Consider the following 22,117-nt stretch of genomic DNA (forward strand, 5'->3'; position numbering starts at 1 on the left):
GGTAACGCCGTCCGAGTGACCGCACCGTCGGCCCGAGGGGCCTCCTGAATGGCGAGGCCAGACGCAGACGACCCGGGAGCCCGCGCGGAGAGGTCGGCCGCGACCGTGTGCCCACGGGCAGCCTGCCTTTGAGCACAGCGCGCTGGCCAGACAGAGCAAGGGACCTGCTGGTGACCAGAAGACGGAGATTTTAAAAAGACCCAACCCAGAGAGGAAGAACATTTCTTCGCTTGCAGACCGGAAGGGGGAGAGTCGCTGAGTGGGAGACCCAGGCGGGACTCAGGGCAGCCGGCCCTGGCATCTGGAGGTTTCCTTCGCTGGCCGGCCGCCTCGCGGGTGCTGGGGTTCATCCGGTCGTCGCGCAGCTCCTCGTGATAGCCTCCACCCCCTCACCCCAAGAAAAAGCCAGGCGAGTGGGTCCCGTCGCTACCCTGCACAAAGAAAGCCCGGCAGCCCCACGGCAGCCGAGGGCACTTGGTGTTTAGTTTCTGGCCCCAGGGCAGCGGCATCCGAAGCCCGGCTGCGCGCTGACGCGGCGGGTTCGGGGCAGTCGCTTCCTGCGGGGCAGGGAGGGGGCGGGAGGCAGTCTTGTCCGCTCGTCGCCGCTCGAGGCTGCACCTGCCCCGGAGGATGCCCAGGAGCCCGCCCGAGCCTCCCCGGATCAGAACTTTTTAGGCTGCTCGCCCCCATCCCTGCAGTCCCCGGGCCGCGCACCGGCAGGCGGGGGCGAGGGGGCGCCGCCGCGCGAGTTCCCCTCCGGTCCCCCTCCCCCTTGGCTCGGCCGCCCGCCGCTTTGTTCCGGGCGCGCGGAGGGAAGGCGAGGCTGCGGCGGATCATGCCCATGGTGTAGCCGCCAAGCGGAGGCATGGCTGCCGGAAGGTTACTGCTCTATACGGGCCTCTCGCTAGCGCTCTGCGCCCTCGGCATGCTGGCCGTGGCCATCTGCTCGGACCACTGGTACGAGACGGACGCCAGGAAGCACAGGGACAGGTGCAAGGCCTTCAACACCCGCCGGGTCGACCCCGGCTTCATTTACAACAACAACAACAACTTGCCGCTCCGGGCGAGCCGCTCGCGCCTGGACCGCTGGGAGGGCAAACTCCTCCGGGCCCGGAACCGCCGGCAGCTCTTCGCCATGAGCCCGGTGGACGAGTGCAGCCGGCAGTACAACTCCACCAACATGGGCCTCTGGAGGAAGTGCCACCGGCAGGGCTTCGACCCCGAGATCGCAGCCCTCATTCGGAAAGGTAAGCGCGAGGCGCGAGGCGTGGCGCTGCGGAGAGCCCGGCGCCTCCTAGGCCCGGTCACACTCTCCTCCCTTCGCCTGGCCACAGTCTCCCTGGCCTCCTGCTTCCAGGAGCTCAGGTTATCCAGGCCCCGCTGAGCCTCGGAGTGGCCAGAACTTGCCTCCCGGTAGCTGGTAATGGAGGCTTACCTCTCTCTGGCTGGCCTCTGGTCTTGCGTTGGTCCTCTGGGATTCCCGTGGGATATCGTGGGCCAGGGATTTTAATCCAGGCTAATGCTTCATCAGTCTCAAAACGGAGGGAATCCCTCATGTTGTGTTGTTTGCAGAGGAAGCCCCAAATTGGAGAATGATGTGTCAGGCAGACAGCCTCCTAGTTTTAATCTTGGTTTTGGATGTTGAACTGATTCAGGGGAAGTATCTCACCGAGCAGGCCTTACTAACGCCACAGACATTTATTTGCTAAGTGCTAGACTGTACGGAGCACCGTGCAGGCATTGGTCCCATAAACATAGTAAATCACAGCCCCGGCCCCATTGCAGCTGCAGGCCTGGGGACCAAGAGCATCATACCACGATTCTTGATCCCTCCTTCTGGGGAGGTGGTTGACAAAAGTGACTTGTGTGCATCAAATTTTAACAGGGCCTAATAAACACATAAAAAGTAGTTTCTCAGGTAACACCAAAGTGGGCACTTAAGAGGAAAAAAAATGACCATGTTCAGAAGATTCATATAAAAAATATGTAAAGTATTACAAAACAGAAAACAGACTGCATTTGCTAATGATGAAAATTTCTCGGATACTTGAGTGTGATCACATAATTTTTAAAAAGTCTTCTTATCTGATGTGATTTGTAAGATCTTGGCTGATTTATACTTTGGGGACTACCCTGTTCTGTTAATCCACTGAAATATTGTTTGGACATATATTAATATTGCTCTGGAGAAGGGAATGCGTTCTCTTCTATGGTAGTTGCATTCTGGAAGATATGGTGTGATTTTCTGGGTCTCCCCGCCCCCCCCCCCGCCCTGCTGTGTTTCAGTCTCTTCAACTATTCAGTGGTGAAGCCAGGGTGAACATGATGTTGTTATCTGCAAAGTCTTTGAGGCCCAGATGGAAAACACTTCTTCCTGTCCCTTAATATTATAATGCAGGTTTGCTGCTGTTTTAAAATATTATTTGTGAGAACTGATGTCCTTTGATTTAGAAAAATGTTGAAATTGATCAGAAAAAATAGTTAATTTGAAGAAAAAAGTCAATTGTTTAGGAATGACAAGCAGTGGGAATGGTCTCCGTGGCTAGTCAGATGTAGGTGAGCTAAGTCCAGAAGGAGAATCCATCTTCGTTTTTGTTTTGCAGCTTCTGTGGAATGACTAGGGATTTTAGCTGATTCCGTTGTGAGTGTGTTAATACTACAAACATCATAACTGCTTCATGGTTAGGCTGATGTTAGAGCAGGGTGACCCATTTGGAGCTCTACAACTTTGTAAAGACGTGCAGGATATTAGAGCATTCCAGAAGAGAGTAACTTGCTTTGGATTTGGAAGTAGGAAAGCAAGAGAAAACAGAATTGTTTCTAACAGTGGGTGACTGTAACAGTGTTCAGATTCACAGATTCATGAAGTGTTCTGTCCTTTGTTGTTCTTCGCATTCATTAAAATTGACATGGTAGGAAGTTAGCTGAAATGAGAGGAAGAATTCATGTTAATAATGACTGATAAACAGTGGTAGGTCTTGCTGAAGGACATTCTTGCATTTCCTTTCTTAAATGTCTCTTACAACAAGATGGGTTGGGTATCCTGTTGTCTGGCAGTGGTTCACTCCACTCAGAAAAAAGGGGGTGGAATCCCTGCCTTCTGGTGGTTCCATTGAGGGCTTTGATTCCATGTTGCTTTGCCTGGCAATCTGGCTAGAAGGGTTGACTTGGTCTGTGCTCCAGAGATGTTCGTTACCATAGTGACATGTTCTTCCGGTGAAGCTGGAAACAGAGACAGGGAAAGGGATAGGGGAAGAGTGTACAACATTTTGACTTTGTATCGACTGATTGTTAATTGCAGCAACAGAAAATGGACACGGCTCAGCAGGGGGATTGAATACACTGATACCCAGTGTTGGCAGAACCTTGTATTTCACTTGAACTAATGGAGAAGCTCTTCCCCATCACCCAAAATACAGCAATCACTGTCAGCTGCAAACAACCGCTTACCACGGCCGTTTCTGTCCGTTTGACATTCTTGTTAGGTATTATTGAGATAGATGGCATGCCAGCCTTACAAATCTCGGGGGACTTAAGGTCACTATCTTCATTTTTAACTTCAAAACATAATCTGTAAAAGCTAGATCTTCTCTTTTCTAAGCAACAAGAGACACATTTTGGAAATAAGTGCATCTTATATTAGTAGAATTCGCAAGCAATTCCAATAACATAGAGCATCGTTTCTAGACTTAATCAGCATTCTTCCTAGATTGGCAGATTTAGGAAGGAAGTAAAAAAAAGAAATTGATATCCCTGTATTTAAATTTAAGGCAGGCAACTTAGGGAAAGATACTTATCTCATAGTATTCATTAGTAGCCTCAAAAGATTTGTTAGTCTTTTTCTTTCAGGGAAACATCTTAGATTCAAATTCTGGGAGATACATGTTGGGTAAGGGGAAAGGGAAACCAGAGAAAAGACTGTGTAAAATCTGTCAGTATTATGGGAAAACCAGAGATTTATCTAAATGATTGTACAGCCCCATGTAACTCAATCATTTGCTAATCAATGTTCATTACATTAGAAAGTGCTATTTGTGCATTTTAAAATAAAACAAAACCACATAATTAATAAGAAAACAAAAGTCGAATCTATATCTGATTTGAAGATGAAGTCCTTTGGATGCATGTTCTCTCTGAAATCCATTTCTTCAATGCCTGCTGCCATGATTGTACCAAAAAATACGCATTTCTGGTCACTGTGTATTTATTTGTTTGTCTTATTGACCGTAAGTTCCTGAAGGGCAGGAAAGAAAATCATTTGTAAAACACATTCACCAGAATGTATTTTGGTCCTTGAGAAATATCTCATACGTATAAGGTTCACGGAATTGTATCCATCAAAAGTTTATTCTAATTGCAGGAACACTTGTGTGGGAATCCAAATAAAGGATTATTTAGAAAATTGTGATGAAAAAAAAATGAACCAGGGTGGCTCCCAGGGCAGATTAATATTGCAGCAGATGCTACATAATTTAACAAGGAAGTTTTTTTGAGCCCAGAAGTTTTGCTAAGGAATAAGGGAAACAATACTTTTTTTTTTTTGGATAGCGTATTTTACTGAACAGACATGTATCAACCACGATCATTATTTTTCACATTAGATAAGATTTTGATGATTTCCTTCTTAGAAGTAGGATTGGGTTGAGGGTAGCAAGGATAGATCACCCTTGAATTCCCATATGACTGTGTCCATAATTGAGTCCTCTTGTCTTCTTGCTTTCCGACCGTGTCAGTTCTCTCTACTAAGTCACTGCAAGCATGGTGGTGGTGGGGGGGGTACAAATCCATGACAGGATCAGTTTCTGAAATCCAAGAGACTTTCAGACCCTTAGGAGGAGCAGCTACAGGTAGGATTTTGTTCCAGGGAACATTTATATTCTTTGATTTGTTCTGAAATGTTATACTGCTGTGGCTTAAAATAAAGAGACCTTCAACTGAGACTCTAAAAACTTTTTTTACTATTTGAAAATAGGCCTTGTAAGAGAATTTGATCTTTATAATCAGGGAGTGGTTGTCAGTATACTGAGGCTTATTTTAACAAAGCATCACATATGGTGATAGGTGATAGTGATAGTGATAGGATACTGCGCTCAGCAGTTAGGAACTGTACATATATTATGTGATGGGCACACATCACAAGAACTTGGCGATGAATAAGACCTGGTCCTTAAAATACCCCCAGTCTGTTAGGATCACGGGGAATACGTGTCAGCTATGGGGTGATGAGAGCAGCAGAAACAGATGCAGAGAGCAGGCAGTGATGGATGGTGTTGGCAGTGGGGTGAGGGAAGCCAGGAGGGGGTTGGGGACAGTTGCCTGGAGGAAGTGATCTCTGAACACAGTTTTCATGAAGTTGGGAGGAAAGGGCATTTGAGGCCAAGAGGGCAGCATCTGCATAGGTATGGAGGTGTGAAACAGCAGTCCAGCCTTTTGAGTGTTGACTGCTGGAGGGAGGGAGAGGAGCCCAGCGTGGAGCTGGAGAGCGAGGAAGAGCCAAGGCCAGGGGCTTGCGTACTCAGAGCCCACTTAGCTGTACTCAGTAGGGTAGCCACTAGCCACAAGTGGCTATTTAAATTTTTAAAATAACCAGTATTCAATGAAATTAAAAATTCATTTCCTTAGTGGTGTTGGCCACATTGCAAACATTCAAGAGCCATGTGTTGCTAGTGGCCATCGTATTGGACAGTGCAGATGAAAGAACGTTCCTATCGTCACGGAAGGCTCCATTGGACAGTGCTGCACGGAGCCTAGAGCCTCTGAAAAGAACAAGCACATATTTCATTTCAGGTGAGGACGATTAAACATGGTAACTAGAGCTTAGATTTAAGTATATGGGTCTATCCTTGAACAAACTTTGCTACTTGAATGTTTTGGGCAGAAGGTTTGAGTTCGTGATCAGTTACACTAAATCTGTATTTTATGCATTTTTCATCTTTGACTCACAGAATTCTCACATGCTCCTCTGTTCTCTCCTTTCCTTCTCTCAACTCCATTAAAAGAAACGAGTTGTCGATCGGGCAGGGAGGATTAATAATGATAATTGGAGACTTGCTGCCAGGTACTCCTCTAAGAGTTTTACATATATTAGCTAATTTATTCTTTTTTTTTTTTAAGATTTTATTTATTTATTTGACAGAGAGAGAGATCACAAGTAGGCAGAGAGGCGAGCAGAGTCGGGGGGGAAGCAGGCTCCCCGCTGAGCAGAGAGCCTGATGCGGGGCTTGATCCCAGGACCCTGAGATCATGACCTGAGCCAAAGGCAGAGGCTTTAACCCACTGAACCACCCAGGCACCCCTAATTTATTCTACATTATAACACTCGAGGTGGGTGTTACCATTTTTTTCCTCGCTATTCTACAGTTAAGGAAACTGAGGCGTCTAAATGTCAATGAACTTGCCAAGTCTCACGATGAGGAAGTGAAGCTGCCAAGATTCGAATTCTGGCTCCAGGTTTGATGACACCCACTGTACTCTCTTGTCACCATGGAGTCTGCTGGGGCAGGGGTGGGATGGAGAAGAGGCCCGTATCTTGATTCCTCAAACTGGAAAAGAAACAGGAAGTTAATTTTAGAGTCTCACCCAGGGGAGAGCTGCTTGAGGACTGACTTCAGCTTAGCTCTGAGCAGGGTGTTCGTTTTAAAGTGGTTCGCACACCTTGCTTTGAGACCTGCTGACAGAAGCTCATACACACTTTGCTATGTGATTTGTGAGTATCTATTTTGTTCACTGTGGTAGATGCTGAGGTTAGAGCCATGAAGGACATACTCATTCATTCCGCAAATATTCATTGAGAGCCTAGGGACTGAGGCATCATGGAGAAGCTTGCATTCCAGGAGCGAGAAATAGATAATAAATAAATACGTATGAAACAGAGATAGGGGAGCCTGGCTGGCTCAGTCAGCAGAGCACGCAGCTCTTGATTTCCGGGTTGTGAGTTCAGCCCCACATTGGGCATGGAGCTTACTACAAAAAAAGTAATGGTACTTCCTTAAAAATAATGCTACTAAAAATGGTACTACTTTATGCCAATCGGAATAAAAATAATAGCTAATGAACTAATCAGTGTAGAACATAATGGGAGGGAGTGAATGTCATGAGGTGTCTTTGCTCTTAGGAAGCACAAAGGGGTAAAGGGACAAGTAAGCCCAAAATTAAGTGGTCCCCTTCATCTTGGTTTTAAAACATAAGGAGGCTTGACCTGCTCACAGGCAAGCACATACAAGTAGCCCCGGCCCGGTTTTTACATACAGAGTGTGTCACCTGCATGAGCATCGTGTGTCCGCCCAAAAGTAGAGTGGATGCACTCAGTTGCGCCCTCCTCCTTCATCACGCTGAAACACAACTAACCAGCCAGAGCAGACAGCTGGGGGCCCTTGACTCTGGGCAAGCGCTTGGGTGGGACGGAGAGGGTGGGTATGGTGCGTTTTGGGCACCTGTGGTGTGCCCAGCCCTCTGCTAGGCGCTGGGGAAAGCAAGGAGGCATCACGTGGTTCCTGTCCTGAGGGAACTTACACCCTCACTCAATGACAAATTCATTGTTTTCTGTGGTTGGATCAGGCTCTTCCTTGGAAGATCACATCTGTGTCAGCTGGATCAGGAATCAACTGGTCAGGCAAGTGGGGAGGGGGCGAGTTCTTTCTACTGAGTCAACAAAGTCAGGAGCCATATTTCTTTTCCAGAAGGTTGGTTTATTTATCCTTTTACTGTAGGGTTGGTAAGGATCAATTACAGGGTCGATTCTGTATATTCCACTTTGGGTTGTCAGTTAAAAATAATTTTTTCCTCTCTCTGCTGTTAGTAGTAATCCTAGGTCTTCCAGCAGAATCCTAAACACTCTGGCTAGTTTGACCCCCCACATGCAGGCATGTGAACATCTAGGAATTGGGGAGTAAAGTCAAAAATATGTATTCAGATGCAGATTCTTTTATAACTATGTACTCCAAACACTGCACAGAGAGAGGAGGGAGTGCGTGACCTGGGGGACGAGTGGACAGAAAATTGATTTGAACATCTGGATTGGATAGCTGCTGTTTCTGAGAAAATGCATACATTCCTTCAAAGGACGTCGTTTCCTCATATGTAAAATAGTGAGTTTGGATTACATAAACTTCGGGCCCTTTCACACTCTAGCATTTGATGAGAAAGTTTAATTTAGGTGATAGAGCATAAACAATAGGTAGATGGTTGAGAAAAGGTGAGCTGGGAGAGAAGAGAAAGCCAGGGAGGAAGGGCAGAGAAAGGGACCATCCCAGGATGCTAGCATACCAGAGGGAGAGGGGGGAAACAAAGTAGCTCATTTCATTCCCCCACCCCATGGTGGAACAAAACTTCCCCTCTTTTCTAATGGTCTAAATGCCACTTTGCAGATTGGAGTTAAAAATGTAAACACTGAGGGGCATCTGGGTGGCGCAGTCAGTGAAGCCTCTGACCTTTGGTTTTGGCTCAGGTCCGATCTCAGGGTGGTGAGATTGATGGGGGGTGGGAGGCGGGGAGGGGAGTGGGGTGGGTTCTCCTGGCTCCACTCTCAGCCGGGAGTCTGCTGGAGATTCTCCCTCTGCCCCTCCCCCCCACTCCAGCTCTGTCTCTCTCTCTCTCTCTCAAATAAACAAATCTTTAAAAAATCGCAAACACTTGGGGGCACCTGGGTGGCTCAGTGGGTTAAAGCCTCTGCCTGGGATCAAGCCCTGCATCGGGCTCTCTGCTCAGTGGGGAGCCTGCTTCCCCCCCTCTCTCTGCCTGCCTCTCTGCCTACTTGTGATCTCTGTCTGTCAAATAAATAAATAAATTCTTAAAAAAAAAAAAGTAAACACTTGATGGGCAAAAGTGGTGATAGTTACACAACAATGTGACTATACTTAGTGCCACCGAACTGTGCACTTAAAACTGGCTAAGATGGTGAATTTTGTGTTCTGTATGTTTCACCACAATTTAAATAAAGAAATGAAAAGAAATCATAAAACTTTACAGAGAAAGGAACTGGATTACTGGTCGGTGTGCGGACTACTTCATAACCAAAGATCTTCATGCATTCAGCGCATTTATTGAGCACCTGCGGGTGCTAGGCATCAGCTCAGGTATTGCTTGGGATACAGATGTTAATAAAACAGACTAAATTCCTGTCCTCGTAGGGCTTACATTTTAACAGTTTTGAGTATCACATCTTTTTTTTTTTTGCTTATTTTTTAAAACAAAACATTTAAAGAGCACCAAGATATAAGACAAGTAAAAGTAATGAGTACATCCCTTGGGTCATTTAAAAATCATTGCATAATGAGGAACACTTCCCTGTATTTATTTTTTATTTTTTTTATTTTTATTTTTTTAAAAGATTTTATTTATTTATTTGACAGACAGAGATCACAAGTAGGCAGAGAGGCAGGCAGAGAGAGAGAGAGGAGGAAGCAGGCTCCCCGCTGAGCAGAGAGCCCGATGCGGGGCTCGATCCCAGGACCCTGGGATTATGACCTGAGCCGAAGGCAGAGGCTTTAACCCACTGAGCCACCCAGGCGCCCCCACTTCCCTGTATTTAACCTAAAAATGGCTTTTGAGCTCCCAACTATGTCAGGCACCTAACTTGAGGTGGCGGATCCTGAGTGAAATCCACAGTTCTGTCCTCAGAGGACAAACAAAAGGAGGAAGTGTGTGAGAAGATGAATACATACAATCCCCAAGGTTGGTTCTAGGAGAGATTTACATCCTGGGGGCCTGAGAGGCTCTCGAATTTTGGAGCAGTTAGGGGAGGCTTTGCACAAGAGGGGATGTTCTTAGGGTTGTTATTTGTGGATGGATGAGGTAAAGTCTTAGCCTTATTTAAAAAAATAGTAATTAATTCTGATGAGGTAAATCCTTGACTAGTCTGCCTTCCCCCTACCCTTGTATCCCAGGCCCCCCAGCCCATCCTCCAAGGGTCACACTGCAACCAGATTTTATGCATCATCCCAGAGATCATTTATTCAGCAGTATTTAAAAATAACAGCAAGTATAAATAGGAGTCAGGCAACGAATGGGTGATTCAAACAGGACAAACTTTTTTTTGTTTTTGTTTTTTTAAATAAATTAGTATGTACAGAGTTGATGTTTAAAGGTCTTGTTCCAGGAGTCACCAGGAATCTTCTACAGGTGATGTTTATTCTGAGTGGAAGCTACGGTTGACGGTCAAGGAAGTTTGACGGATCTGCTGTATTATGGGAGACTGCAGTATCTGAATTATTTCAATTGATTTTTTTTTTCTTGGCGTCGAAGTATTTTGCCAAGAAAAGGCAATTTACTTTATATTAGGTCATCTTCATAAATTTATCTCATTTCCTGCGTTTTAAAATGCCCCGCTGTTCTGTATTCCGAATCTCACTCTATTGGACACGTTATTTGCTTCAGAGCATCTCCCTTTCAATTTTGGCCTGAATTTCTCTTAATCTTTATAACAGCAATTCTATTTAGGCAAACACAACTCCTACTCCCCAAGGCCCTGGAGTATTTCATAGACCTGGATGGGTTGGGGTTGTTTTTACCTTAAGAAAGCTCTGAGCTCATACACTGCCGTATGCCTGCTGACAGCACACTGGGACGCAGCTGGATTCTATCTCAGGAGGCTGAAGACACACACAGCCTTGCAGCCTGGGCCTACTCCCGTCCAAGCATGTCCCTGGCGCCACTGCTTGTAATAGCAAAATAAATAAGCAAAACAGAAAAACTGCAGAGTCCATGAATAGGAAAATGGATAATAAGGTATGGTGTATATTCATACAATGGAAACAAGTGCCCCCTATTTAACACAAATATACTACATATACGTATTTCCAAATGGGGAAACATAAAATTTGACTGAAAAAAAAGCAGGGTATAGAATGAAAGGGGGAGTATGTTGCCGTTCATATGAAGTTAAAAAGTGGATCAAATAACATTAGATATTGTTTATGGAAACATGATTTGCATAGTATTTATAAAAGTAGGCACGGGACCGATAAACCCAAAATGAAGGATGATGTTTGCCTTTCTCAAGACAGAGAAACGAATGGAATTGGGAAGTTGCTTTAAAATCACGTCTATTTCATTTCTTAAAAGACCAAAGAAATCTGCGACATTTGGGGGCATATACATGCGTGCACAATCAGCCTCTTTAGAAAGTTTTTATGATCCTGACAAAAAAGTTAAAATTTTATTCAGACTGTGTTGTTCAGTGGATAGGAGGCAGGTTCTTTAAGGACAATTCTTGGAAAACTGTTTTTGAGGTGATCTGTGACTGACTGTTGAAGGTAGTAGCAAGCAGCATTTAGAAGAGAACCAGGCAACTCCTAGTCAACAGTTTTCACTGAAAGTAGCTCATGGGAAGGGCTTAGAACAAATAAAATTGTTTTGTTCACTCTGGATGTAGTGTAAGAAGAGGAAATTGAAACTTTAAAATGATTTGTTTCTGAGATAGAGTAATGTACAAGTCACGCCCCTCTTTGTCAATTTCCTGCAGCTTGTGGAGAAAAAAAGAATTTCAAGGGTCAGAAAGGTAAACTAAAACCAGTCCTGGAACTGATCAGATGCTGAACTTTGAAGGGCTAAGACATGGAGGCCCCATGTGGGAAAGCAGAGCACCAACATCTGGGAAGGCATTTGAGCCCATAGGGAGGAACTCAGTATGAACCAGGAGAGGAAAAGCTGAGAATAAGAAACGACCAGAATTGGGGCACCTGGGTGGCTCAGTCAGTTAAGCAGCTGACATCAGCTCAGGTCATGATCTCAGGGTCCTGGGATCATGACCCCGTGTCGGGCTCTCTGCTCAACAGGAATCCTGCTCTCCCTCTTCCTCTGCCTGCCTCTCTGCCTCCTTGTGATCTCTCTCTCTGTCAAATAAATACATAAATAAATAGAATCTAAAAAAAAAGAAAGGACCAGAATTGTACTTTCTTTCTTCAGAAGTTTTCTTATCCCCTTTCAGACTGAGTAGAGAATGTTAGTTGGTAAAACCTAAGTAGTTTTGTTATTGATGATTATGGTTTGGATTTTTTGTTCTTAAAATTATGAGGGCGAATTTAGCCAAGGGCATGCCTCTGTTACAGTAATGGTGTTTCCACTGTGTTTATACAAACCACAGCTGGCGCAGAAAGGCCCACCAGAACTATAGCTGGGGTTCCACTTTCAGCTGATAATGCTTTAAAACACCAAAGTTGGGTCTTAAGTTCCTAGGGAATCATGATTGTCCTGTGGGATTTCAGGAATTTTTTTCCGTAACCACAGGGCTGACAAGGTGACCACGTGCAGCTCTGGGCAGGCTGCTTGGGAAGGTCCCAGGTGATGAGGAGCCTCTGTGTTCCCCGTGGTCTGTGGGGAGGTGGGCACCCCCGGCTCTGCCTGTCCTTCCGTAAATGAATGACCTCCCACGCTGGGAGAAGCTGGCCTCTCCCCAGCTCTCCCACCTCCCTAGATGTGTTAGCACAAAGGAAAGGAGAGGTAACCTTGCTCAGATGTGGCCGGACTCGCTTCTCTTCCTCAAGGCGTCTTCAGGGCCCTTCTAGGTCCCTGACTCTAGATTTCCTCCTCCTTTCCCAGGGCTGGGGCTGCTCTTTCTTTTTCAACACTGGGCCTCCTCTGGCTTTGGAGGCAACATTTGCTCCTGGACCTGCTTCCACCCCTGTCCCTTTTTTTTTTTTTTTTTTAAAGTTTGTTTGTTTGTTTACTTAGTAATCTCTATACCCAACAAGGGGCTTGAACTCACTGCCCAGAGATCGAGAGTCGCATGCTCTTCCGACTGAGCCAGCCAGTCGCCCCATCTCTGCTCTTCTTCCCTCTCCTTCTCTGGCTCTCCTTCCTCAGCCCGGGTGGGGTTCTCAGTGTTCCGTTCTCCTTGAGCATTCTCTTTCGTGCCCGTGGCCCTTTTCACCCCTCAAAGCTCATGACTTGTTGCCCCGGAAATCTCTCCCTCAGGCCTAAAGTCCAAACAGCTTGCCTGCGGGGTATCTCACTTGGATATTCTGGGGGTCCACAAGAACCTGCTTTCTCTTCTCTCATGCTGGAATCCTTTCTCCTTCCTTTTCCTCCATCTTGAGGAAGGATATCCCTGCCTCTCTCGTTGCCCAACCCGGAAACTTAAGGATCATCCTTAGGGGCTCTCTTCTCTCCTGTCCTAGTCATCCAAGCAGCGAACAGGTCAGTTCCCCTCCTGACACGGACCCCCCATCCTGTTCCAGCATTGCTGCATGGTGGTCCCCAGCACCTGTACTTGCGTGGTAGTGCGCTCTGGTTTCCTGTTCTCCAGCACATCTCTGCTTTCTATTCAGAGTGTTTGTTCTTAAATGGAAATCGAATCATGTTACCACTTTGCTTGACATCCTTCAGTGGCTCCCCACAGCCTATCAGTCAGAATATCTGTGATCCTCACCTTGGCAGGTAGACCCCACAGGTCTGGCAACATGCCCCCCCACCCCCACCCCCACCCCCCGCCAATCTGTGCATCTCATACTTTTGTATGCTTTGGCCATACCAGCATGCTGTCCTTCAGCCCTGATGAAGGACTCCCAGGCCCTAAAACAGGTTAAGCTATTTTATACCTTTGGAACTTTTGCTTACGAAGCTTCTTCCTTTGCCTGGAAGCCCCTGACCCTCCCTGCTCACCCTGACCCCAAGTCTGCCTGGTCAAACAGGCTTACCCTTTAGCAATCAGTTTAAGACCCCTCCTCCTCCTACTTGATATTCTCACCCAGGCTCCCTGGTAGGATCGCCTTCCTCCTCGTAGGCCTCCTTCACATACCAAACACTTGGTTCCTAGCACCAGTGACATTTTATTTCCCCATATGCTTCCCTCCTTTTTGAGACTATTTTTGCACTATTTTGTATTCATCTTTTTATCTGCAGCATTTTGCATAATGCATGGGCCATAATAGGTATTTAATACATACTTGTTGAATGAATGAAGGTTTATCTCAGTTAATGCAGTCGATCTGGAAATCTTATTTAACAAAGAGCCATAATTTCATTGGACCAGGGAGACTCACTATTAAAAGGATGCCTGCTGTGAATTGTTCTGTAATGCATATGATAAACTTCAATTTATTTCCTTTGTTAAGGTTTGTATTTTCTTAAAGCACCCATATTTCTGACTCACAAGAGGAGAATTTCAAGTGGGGACTATTTTATGTTTCCTGGATTTGACCTCTTCATTGTGATCCTGCCCACTTTTTCTCCTCGTCATACTTTTCCTAGGCTGGTCCTCCTTCCCAACACATGGTAGGCAAAGAGAAGGCTACCTCTGTTTCTTGTTCCTGTCATGGATGGAAGAATATCCAAATTTACCTCTGGGTCTGGCATATGTGGCCATTCCCTCAGGATATCTGCCCAGGTTTTTCAATATTTATCATTAGGAATGTCTTCAGGCCAGCCTCCCTCTCAACCATTGATTGAGGGCTTCCTTGGATCTCCTCTGATAGTGATTTTGGTCAGTTAATGACCTGAAAATAGAGACTGTGCCTTCAGTAACTGCCTCCTCTCTGGTTCCTACCTCAGTTCACTTTTCATGACTTTCAGCAGGAGTGGGTCCGTGATGCTGGGAAAACATGGTAAGTTTCTGTCTCTAATTCTCTGGTGGCACGCTGGCATCATTGTTGGTGAGCAGCATTGCTGATGGAACACAGCCATGTCCTACAGGGGGATTTGGGGACAGGTGGCCAACTGACACCTTTTTGCTTATGAAGGCTATCCAGCCCTAGGTCAACAAATGATGGGACAGCTGTTCACTTCCAGTGGATTTTTTTTTTTTTTTTAAGATTTCATTTATTTATTTGACAGCGAGAGACACAGCAAGAAAGGGAACATAAGCAGGGGGAGTGGAAGAGGGAGAAGCAGGCTTCCTGCAGAGCAGGGGGCCCGGTGCGGGGCTTGATCCCAGGACTCTGGGATCATGACCTGCGCCGAAGGCAGATGCTTAACGACTGAGCCATCCACCCCATCAGTGGATTCTTTTCCAAAATAACCGTGACTGCTGTTCTGGCTGGGTCATCTCACGGTGAAGGTGTTAAGGACTTTTCCTTTAGCCATATAGTTTGCTAAGGGCTGAGCTCGTTGCCCAGTCGTTCAGATAAGTAGAGTAATCTTTTTGCTTTCAGCAGATAAATATAGATGCAACCACGTTGCTTGGCTGTCTAAACTAGGTTAAATAAATGATTCAGGACAAGGAAACCTTCTCTATGACCACTCTAATTCCTGGATTTATATTAGTTTAATCTGTCCTGGGTTTAAGCTAGAAAACTGATTTCCAGCACCTTCTGCCCAAGTTGTATAAAGTGCTCAGATGGAAAATTTAGATTGTACATTCAGCTGTAACCATGGGGTAAGAATTCCAGTGAAACTGCTGTTTTGAAGAACTGGGTAAATTGTAAAAAATAATTATAAAAAGTATTGATAAGCCATACACTGTCATGCATCTCATAAAATGGTGGGTAACCCTTACCCTAGAAAACTGTCTTTTGCCATCTATGTTTCTTTTAAAACCTATGGGAACTCAGAGGTTTATTTCAAACTGGAAGGTGGCATTTCATCTCTTTGGGTCAGCAGAGTTGTTAACATTTCAGAGAAGAACTTTTATGTTCCTATGCCAGCAGTGTGCCGGCATGAGCTTTTATTACACATATCCGTAGTGGTGTGGTGGCTGGCTGGGCGCTTGTAGATCAATAAGGTGCTAAAAAGGGAGATGCATCAGGGACCATAATGGCTTCTTTACAGAAGACAGATCGTCTCCAGGTAGTGAAGTGCATTTAGGAACAACAACAATAATATCCCTGTATTGAGATCCTTATTATTTAGACGAAAGAAATGAGCTCTTTCTCAAGGTGATGAGTCCTGTAATAAAGACCTTAGCGTGCTGAACCTTATGTTCCAGGAGGTTTGTGTCCACTGTTCTAGCTGCACTGAGAACAAACTCAGTTGTTTTAATGGAAGAATTCCCCGGTGGAGAAACACAGAGTCATTTCCGTTGGCCTCAAATACTACTTGATTGCGGTTGTTCTTGGTTGCCTTATTAAGTAAAAGAAAATCTTCTTGTAATCTGAACGCTGATTTTTAAAACACTTGGGTGGGCTTGGGTATAGTGTCAGTGAATAGTTCTGAAAGGCAGAGGCCTTAAGTACAACATGATGTTGGTGGGCTTGGAGGGGGTAGAAAGTTACAAAGAAAGAAAGAAAAAAGAAAGAAAGAAAGAAAGAAAGAAAGAAGTAGGTAGGTAGTACAAAGCTCCTTAGCTAGGGTTCTTGACTTGTAGACACTTAGAGCTGAGTCCACTTAAGTCCTGGTGGCTTCCGAAGGATTTGGTATTGGAGAGGATGGTGACATTTTCCAGTGGGGTAAGAGTTTTCACTCTGTGCTTCTCCTTCAGGATGCAGGAGTAAGTTACGTGAATTATATATTCATTCATCCAATAAATATTTGGTGATACTTACATGTCAGGATTTGTAGTAGGGGCTTAAGGTAGAATAGTGTGACAAAAACACAAACTCCCTGCTCACATGGAGTTTCTCTTCTGGGGAGATAATTAAAAATTAAGTAAGTAAAATGTGTAATATGTTACACAATGATTAGTGCTAAGGAGAAAAAACAAAGCATAGAAAGGGATAAGAAATGTGAGGAGGCGGGGTTGAAATTGTAGATGGCATGGCAAGGGAGGCCCTCACTGAGAAGGTGGCTTTTGAGTAAAGAGTGGCTGCGTGTGCGGGAACTACCTCTGGGGATAGTTGGAGGACAAAGACTTAAGAAAGAGAGAGTAGTAAGGGCAGTGGGCCTGGTGTTGGAGCCATAATGTGCATGACAGAATGGCCGGGGGTTGGGGCAAAGAGAGCACTTGTAGTAGGATATGATGTCAGAGAAGTAAGGAGCCACCTCACATGGGGTTTGAAGGTCATAGGAAGGAGTGAGATGGGAAGTCATTGTAGGTTCTGAAAAGAAGAGGAAGAGTGGCATGATCAGATTTATGGTTTCAAGGATCACTTGGGTTGCTGAGTGAATAACAGATTACAGTGGGGCTTGTATAGGAACAGGGGTAGCAGCCAACAGAGATGGTGGCTGGAACTAGAGCGATGGGAGAAGACACTGGATATATTTCGAATGGCAAACTACTAGGATGGGCTGATGGATTAGATATAGGGTGTCGGAAAAAAAGAGAAATCAAAGATGGAACCAAGGGTTTTCACCTGAGGAGCTGGTGGAGTCTGTTGCTATTAATGTCCATAAAGGCCAAACTATGGAAAGAGCCCAGTTGTCCATTGACTGATGAATGGATGAAGAAGATATGGTATAATACACAATGGACTATTACACAGCCATCAAAAAGAATGAAATGTTGCCATTTCCAGTGACATGGTTGGAACTAGAGGATATTATGCTAAGCAAAATAAGTCAGTCAGAGAAAGACAAATACTATATGATTTCACTCCTACGTGGAATTTAAGAAACACACAGATGGACATAGGGAAAGGGAAGGAAAAATAAGACAACAATAGAGGGAGACAAATTGTAAGAGACTCTTAACTCCAGAAACAAATGAAGGGCTGCTAGAGGGGAGGTGGGTGAGGGGATGGGGTAACTGGGTGATGGGCATTAAGGAGGGCATGTGATGGAATGAGCATTGAGTTGTTATATGCAACTGATGAATCATTAAACTCTGCCTCTGAAACTAATAATACAGTGCATGTTAATAAAATATATATAATGGATAGGACTGTAGGAGGATCTTGATTTGGGGATCCACTATTTTGGGTATGATAACCTTTGAGACAACTTTCAAATGCGGAAGTGGAGATCTCAACAGTTAGTTGGAAATACTGGCCTGGGTTCAGGGACTGAGTCCTCACTTTGGATGGAAATCTGGGAATCATCAGCTTCTAGTATTTACAGTCATGAGAGCAAATGAGATCACCTAGAGAGTGACTGCAAGTACAGAAGAGGGAGATCGAAGATTAAGTCCTGGGGCACAGCGACTTTATGGAGCTCAGGGAGATAAGATACCGAGAAGAAATAACTAGGGTAGTGAGAGAAAAATTAGGAAAGTGTAGGGTCCTGGAAGCTAAGGAAAGCCAGTGTCTTAAGGGAGAGGAAATGATCAGTTGTGTGCAAGGCTGCCAGTTGGTCACGTAGGATGAGACTGAGACTTGAACTTTGAACTCCACAATGCGGAGATTTTTGACTTCAGTGGGGGGTTCAAGAGTGAATGGGACAAGGGGAGGAATAGGAAAAAAGTTTTGATAACTCTTTAAGGGATTTTTGGTTAAAAAAAAAAAAAAGGTGAGGGGGCACCTGGGTGGCTCAGTCGTTAGGCATCTGCCTTTGGCTCAGGTCATGATCCCAGGATCCTGGGATCAAGCCCTCATCAGGCTCTCTGCTCAGTGGGAAGCCCTCGTCTCCCTCTCCCACTCCCCCTGCTTGTGTTCCCTCTCTTGCTGTGTCTCTCTCTGTCAAATAAATAAAATCTTAAAAAAAAAAAAAAGGATTTTTGGTATAAAAGTAAGGAGAGAAATATGGTAGTTGGGCTGAGAGAGTTATATTAAGAGAGACTTAAAACTTTCTTTAAGATTTATTTATTTTAGAGAGAGAGAGCGAGAGAGAGCGAGCGCAAGCACGCATGAGTGGGAGGACAGAGGGAGAGGGAGAGAGAATCTCAAGCAGACTCCCTGCTGAGCATAGAGCCCAGCACCCGGGCTCCAGCTCATGGCCCTGAGATCATGACCTGAGCCAAAATGAAGAGTTGCTCGCTCAACTGACTAAGCCACCTGGGTGCCGCTCTATTTTTTTTTTTTTTTTTAATTAGAGAAGTAATAGCATAATTGTAGGCTGATGGAAATGACATAGTAGACAGGGACAAGACTGATGTTACAGAAAAAAGAGGGGGAAGAATCGCTGGAGAAGGTTGAGGCAGAAAGGAAGGTAGAGGAAAGGGTAGAAAGAAAGGGATGTGGCCCAGGAAGAAACACATGTTTTAGATGAGCCAGGATACAAAAATCCAAGACTATATTTTTTCTTTGTGTTATTTTTTGGGGGGAGGGGCATTATTTAGATTATTTAGTTTTTTAATGTAAGGAAAGAGTAACAGGGTTTTTAGAAGGCCAACTTCATAAGTCTGTCACCCAAATGTGGAAACAAGGCAAGAAAAGATTTTTATTTATTTATTTATAAAATAAAAAAGATTTAAAAAAAAATAATTTATTTTTTAAATTTCTTTTCAGTGTTCCAGAATTCGTTGTTTATGCACCACACCCAGTGCTCCATGCAATCCGTGCCCTCCACAATACCCACTACCAGGCTCACCCAACCTCCCACCCTTCTCCCCTCCAAAACCCTCAGTTAGTTTCTCAGAGTCCACAGTCTTTCATGGTTCGTCTCCCTCTCCAATTTCCCCCAACCCCCTTTTATTAAAAAAAATTTTTTTTAGTTATTCATTTTTTGCATTTTTAAAAAGGTTTTTATTATTATTTAAAAGGTTATTTATTTTATTTTATTATTATTTAAAAGGTTATTTATTTATATAAAATTCCAGTTAACATGCAGTGTAATATTAGTTTCAGGTGCAGGCCTATTTTTTTCTTTTCTTTTTTGAAGTTTTTCTTTTTCTTCTTAAGTAATCTCTACACGCAACCTGGGGCTTGAACTTGCAGGGGAACCCTCTTACACTGTTGGTGGGAATGCAAACTGGTGCAGCCACTTTGGAGAAGAGTGTGGAGATTCCTCAGGAAATTAAAAATAGATCTTCCCTATGACCCTGCAATTGCACTGCTGGGTATTTACCCCAAAGATACAGATGTAGTGAAAAGAAGGGCCATCTGTACCCCAATGTTTATAGCAGCAATGGCCACGGTCGCCAAACTGTGGAAAGAACCAAGATGCCCTTCAACGGATGAATGGATAAGGAAGATGTGGTCCATATACACTATGGAGTATTATGCCTCCATCAGAAAGGACGAATACCCAACTTTTGTAGCAACATGGACAGGACTGGAAGAGATTATGCTGAGTGAAATAAGTCAAACAGAGAAAGTCAAGTATCATATGGTTTCACTTATTGGTGGAGCATAACAAATAATATAGAGGACAAGGGTAGATGGAGAGGAGAAGGGAATTGAGGGAAATTGGAAGGGGAGGTGAACCATGAGAGACTATGGTCTCTGAAAAACAACCTGAGGGTTTTGAAGGGGCAGGGTGGGAGGGTGGGGGAACCAGGTGGTGGGTATTAGGGAGGGCACAGATTGCATGGAGCACTGGGTGTGGTGAAAAAACAATGAATACTGTTACGCTGAAAATAAATAAAAAATTAAAAAAAAAAAGAGTCCTGTGCTCTCCCGACTGAGCCAGCCAGGCGCCCCCAGGATTATTTTTCTTGGTGCAAGTTATCAATCATCTTGCTCCCTCTACAAGCTTGTGGGATAATTTGAGCTAAGACCTGTAAGCTTCTCGAAAGAGAGTTTCCGTAGCACATCAGTATCTTACTGTTGTTGAGCATTTAATGGGAGTTTCTCAGAAGAAAGCAGGATTGGAGAGTGAAGTCCATTCTCATTACGTATGTTGCCTTTGCTGTCTGCTTTATAAAGAGGAACTGGTCAGAGTAGCCTAACTGTTCTCGGCACCAGATGGCTGGTGACTGGTTGGACATTCTGAGACATTTTGCCCTCAGGTATTAGAGGGAATGTGATGTGTTATCTCTTGAAGTATGGTGCTCTGAAAAGTTTTAAAAGATTTCATTTTTTAAAGAGAGGAAAGCTCATCCTTAAACCTCTCTTACTAGGTGCTGTAGGACCCTTTAGCCAATGGGTTCTGCAGTTTTCCATTTAATAGCATCCCTCTAATGAGAATCTTAGGGTGCTTTGGCTCTGATGACATTCAGGTCATTTTTGAGATAAAGCTGCTTTATTTTCAGGCTGAATAGCCACATTCTTGCCTTGTCATCCTAAAAATGCTGCACTGTGTCTGCATTTCAAAGCCACTGATTAAATGACTGAAAACCTATGGTGGTGCAGAATTAGTGTTCTTTGTCCATTATATTGTAAGTTTCTCTGGAAAACAAAGTCCATGGATTTCTGGCAACCTCTCAGCAACAAATATTTTCTGTGATTGGTGTAGGAATTAAAGTCACAAAATCTTCCTTTCTTGGTGAAGAAAGGAGTCTGGATATAGTGCAAAAATTATGAGCCATGTTGATAGGCAGTCACTTTTCTGCATGGTTTTTGAGAAGGTGTGAAGGTCATTAGCATTTTTTATCTCTTCCTTGGAGATTATAAAGACTCAAAATTCTAAGAAAAACTGTAAGTTCTAGAGACAAAGAATAACAGGTGTAAGTTAGTGGAGCAGGTGGTACATAATTTCACCTTTGCCTCCTACTCAGAAACAGAGGGAAACTCGGTCCCAGTTTGGAAACCATGTGAGAAATAGCATTCATTGCTACCTATAATTGTACCTAACTTTTGACTTTTTCCCTTACCCTTCTGGTTTGTGATTCCATCTGTAAGCACGCAGGTTCTGAATTTCCATAAAATGTCTTTCAAGATGCGTGTCATGACCGATTTTATTTTTTCAAGTGCTTGGAAGTTTTTTAGCTACTGATTTTTCCCTGTTGGGTTATTGGCACTTTTCCCCACAACTGTCGCAGTAATAAGCTTATTCCGTAGCTTGCTCTCCTGCCTAATCTTCTCTCCCCTACTTGTTCTCTCCCTTTCAGTAGCTCCTTGTTCTCTCAACTGCATCCTTTCATCAACACTATTTTTTTCACCAGTCAAACCCTGAGCCAGTATGTGGGGCATACAGAGCAGGCATGATTATTCCCATTTTACCCAAGAGGTGCCTGAGACTCAAAAAAGTTTATCATCTGTTGCCTGATGAGTGAATAGTGGGACTATTCAGGGATCATTGCCTTTTTCTGTGTTCTTTCCACCCCTCACTCCGGGGTGCTGCGTCATCGTGCTAGGTTGTATTAGAGGTGCTCCTGGGTATTTTCCTGTTTTGTCATCCTACCTCTCCTTTATCATTGCATCTGTAGGATTGACTAGAGGGGTGAAGGGAAGTGTACATGCTGATGGTGGCTCTGGACAACCAACGCATCTCTCTCCCATGGCATTGGCAGCCTCTGATGGGGAGAAACCCAGAACTACATCCTATCCAACAT

The 22,117-nt window shown here is 44.5% G+C and overlaps 1 protein-coding gene across 1 annotated transcript in view; it reads left to right on the top strand.

Moving 5' to 3' along the window:
• Positions 1-865: 865 nt before the first annotated feature.
• Positions 866-22,117, top strand: part of TMEM178B (transmembrane protein 178B) — a gene marked incomplete at both ends in the record, with an annotated part of 330,511 nt that continues 309,259 nt past the window's right edge. The window contains one exon of the mRNA XM_080818049.1: positions 866-1,247. Within this exon, the coding sequence (XP_080674175.1) occupies positions 866-1,247 (382 nt within the window). The remainder of the gene's footprint in view (positions 1,248-22,117) is intronic.

The sequence above is a fragment of the Martes martes genome (assembly GCF_963455335.1).
Source record: "Martes martes genome assembly, chromosome: 11".
Classification (NCBI taxonomy): Eukaryota; Metazoa; Chordata; class Mammalia; order Carnivora; family Mustelidae; genus Martes; species Martes martes.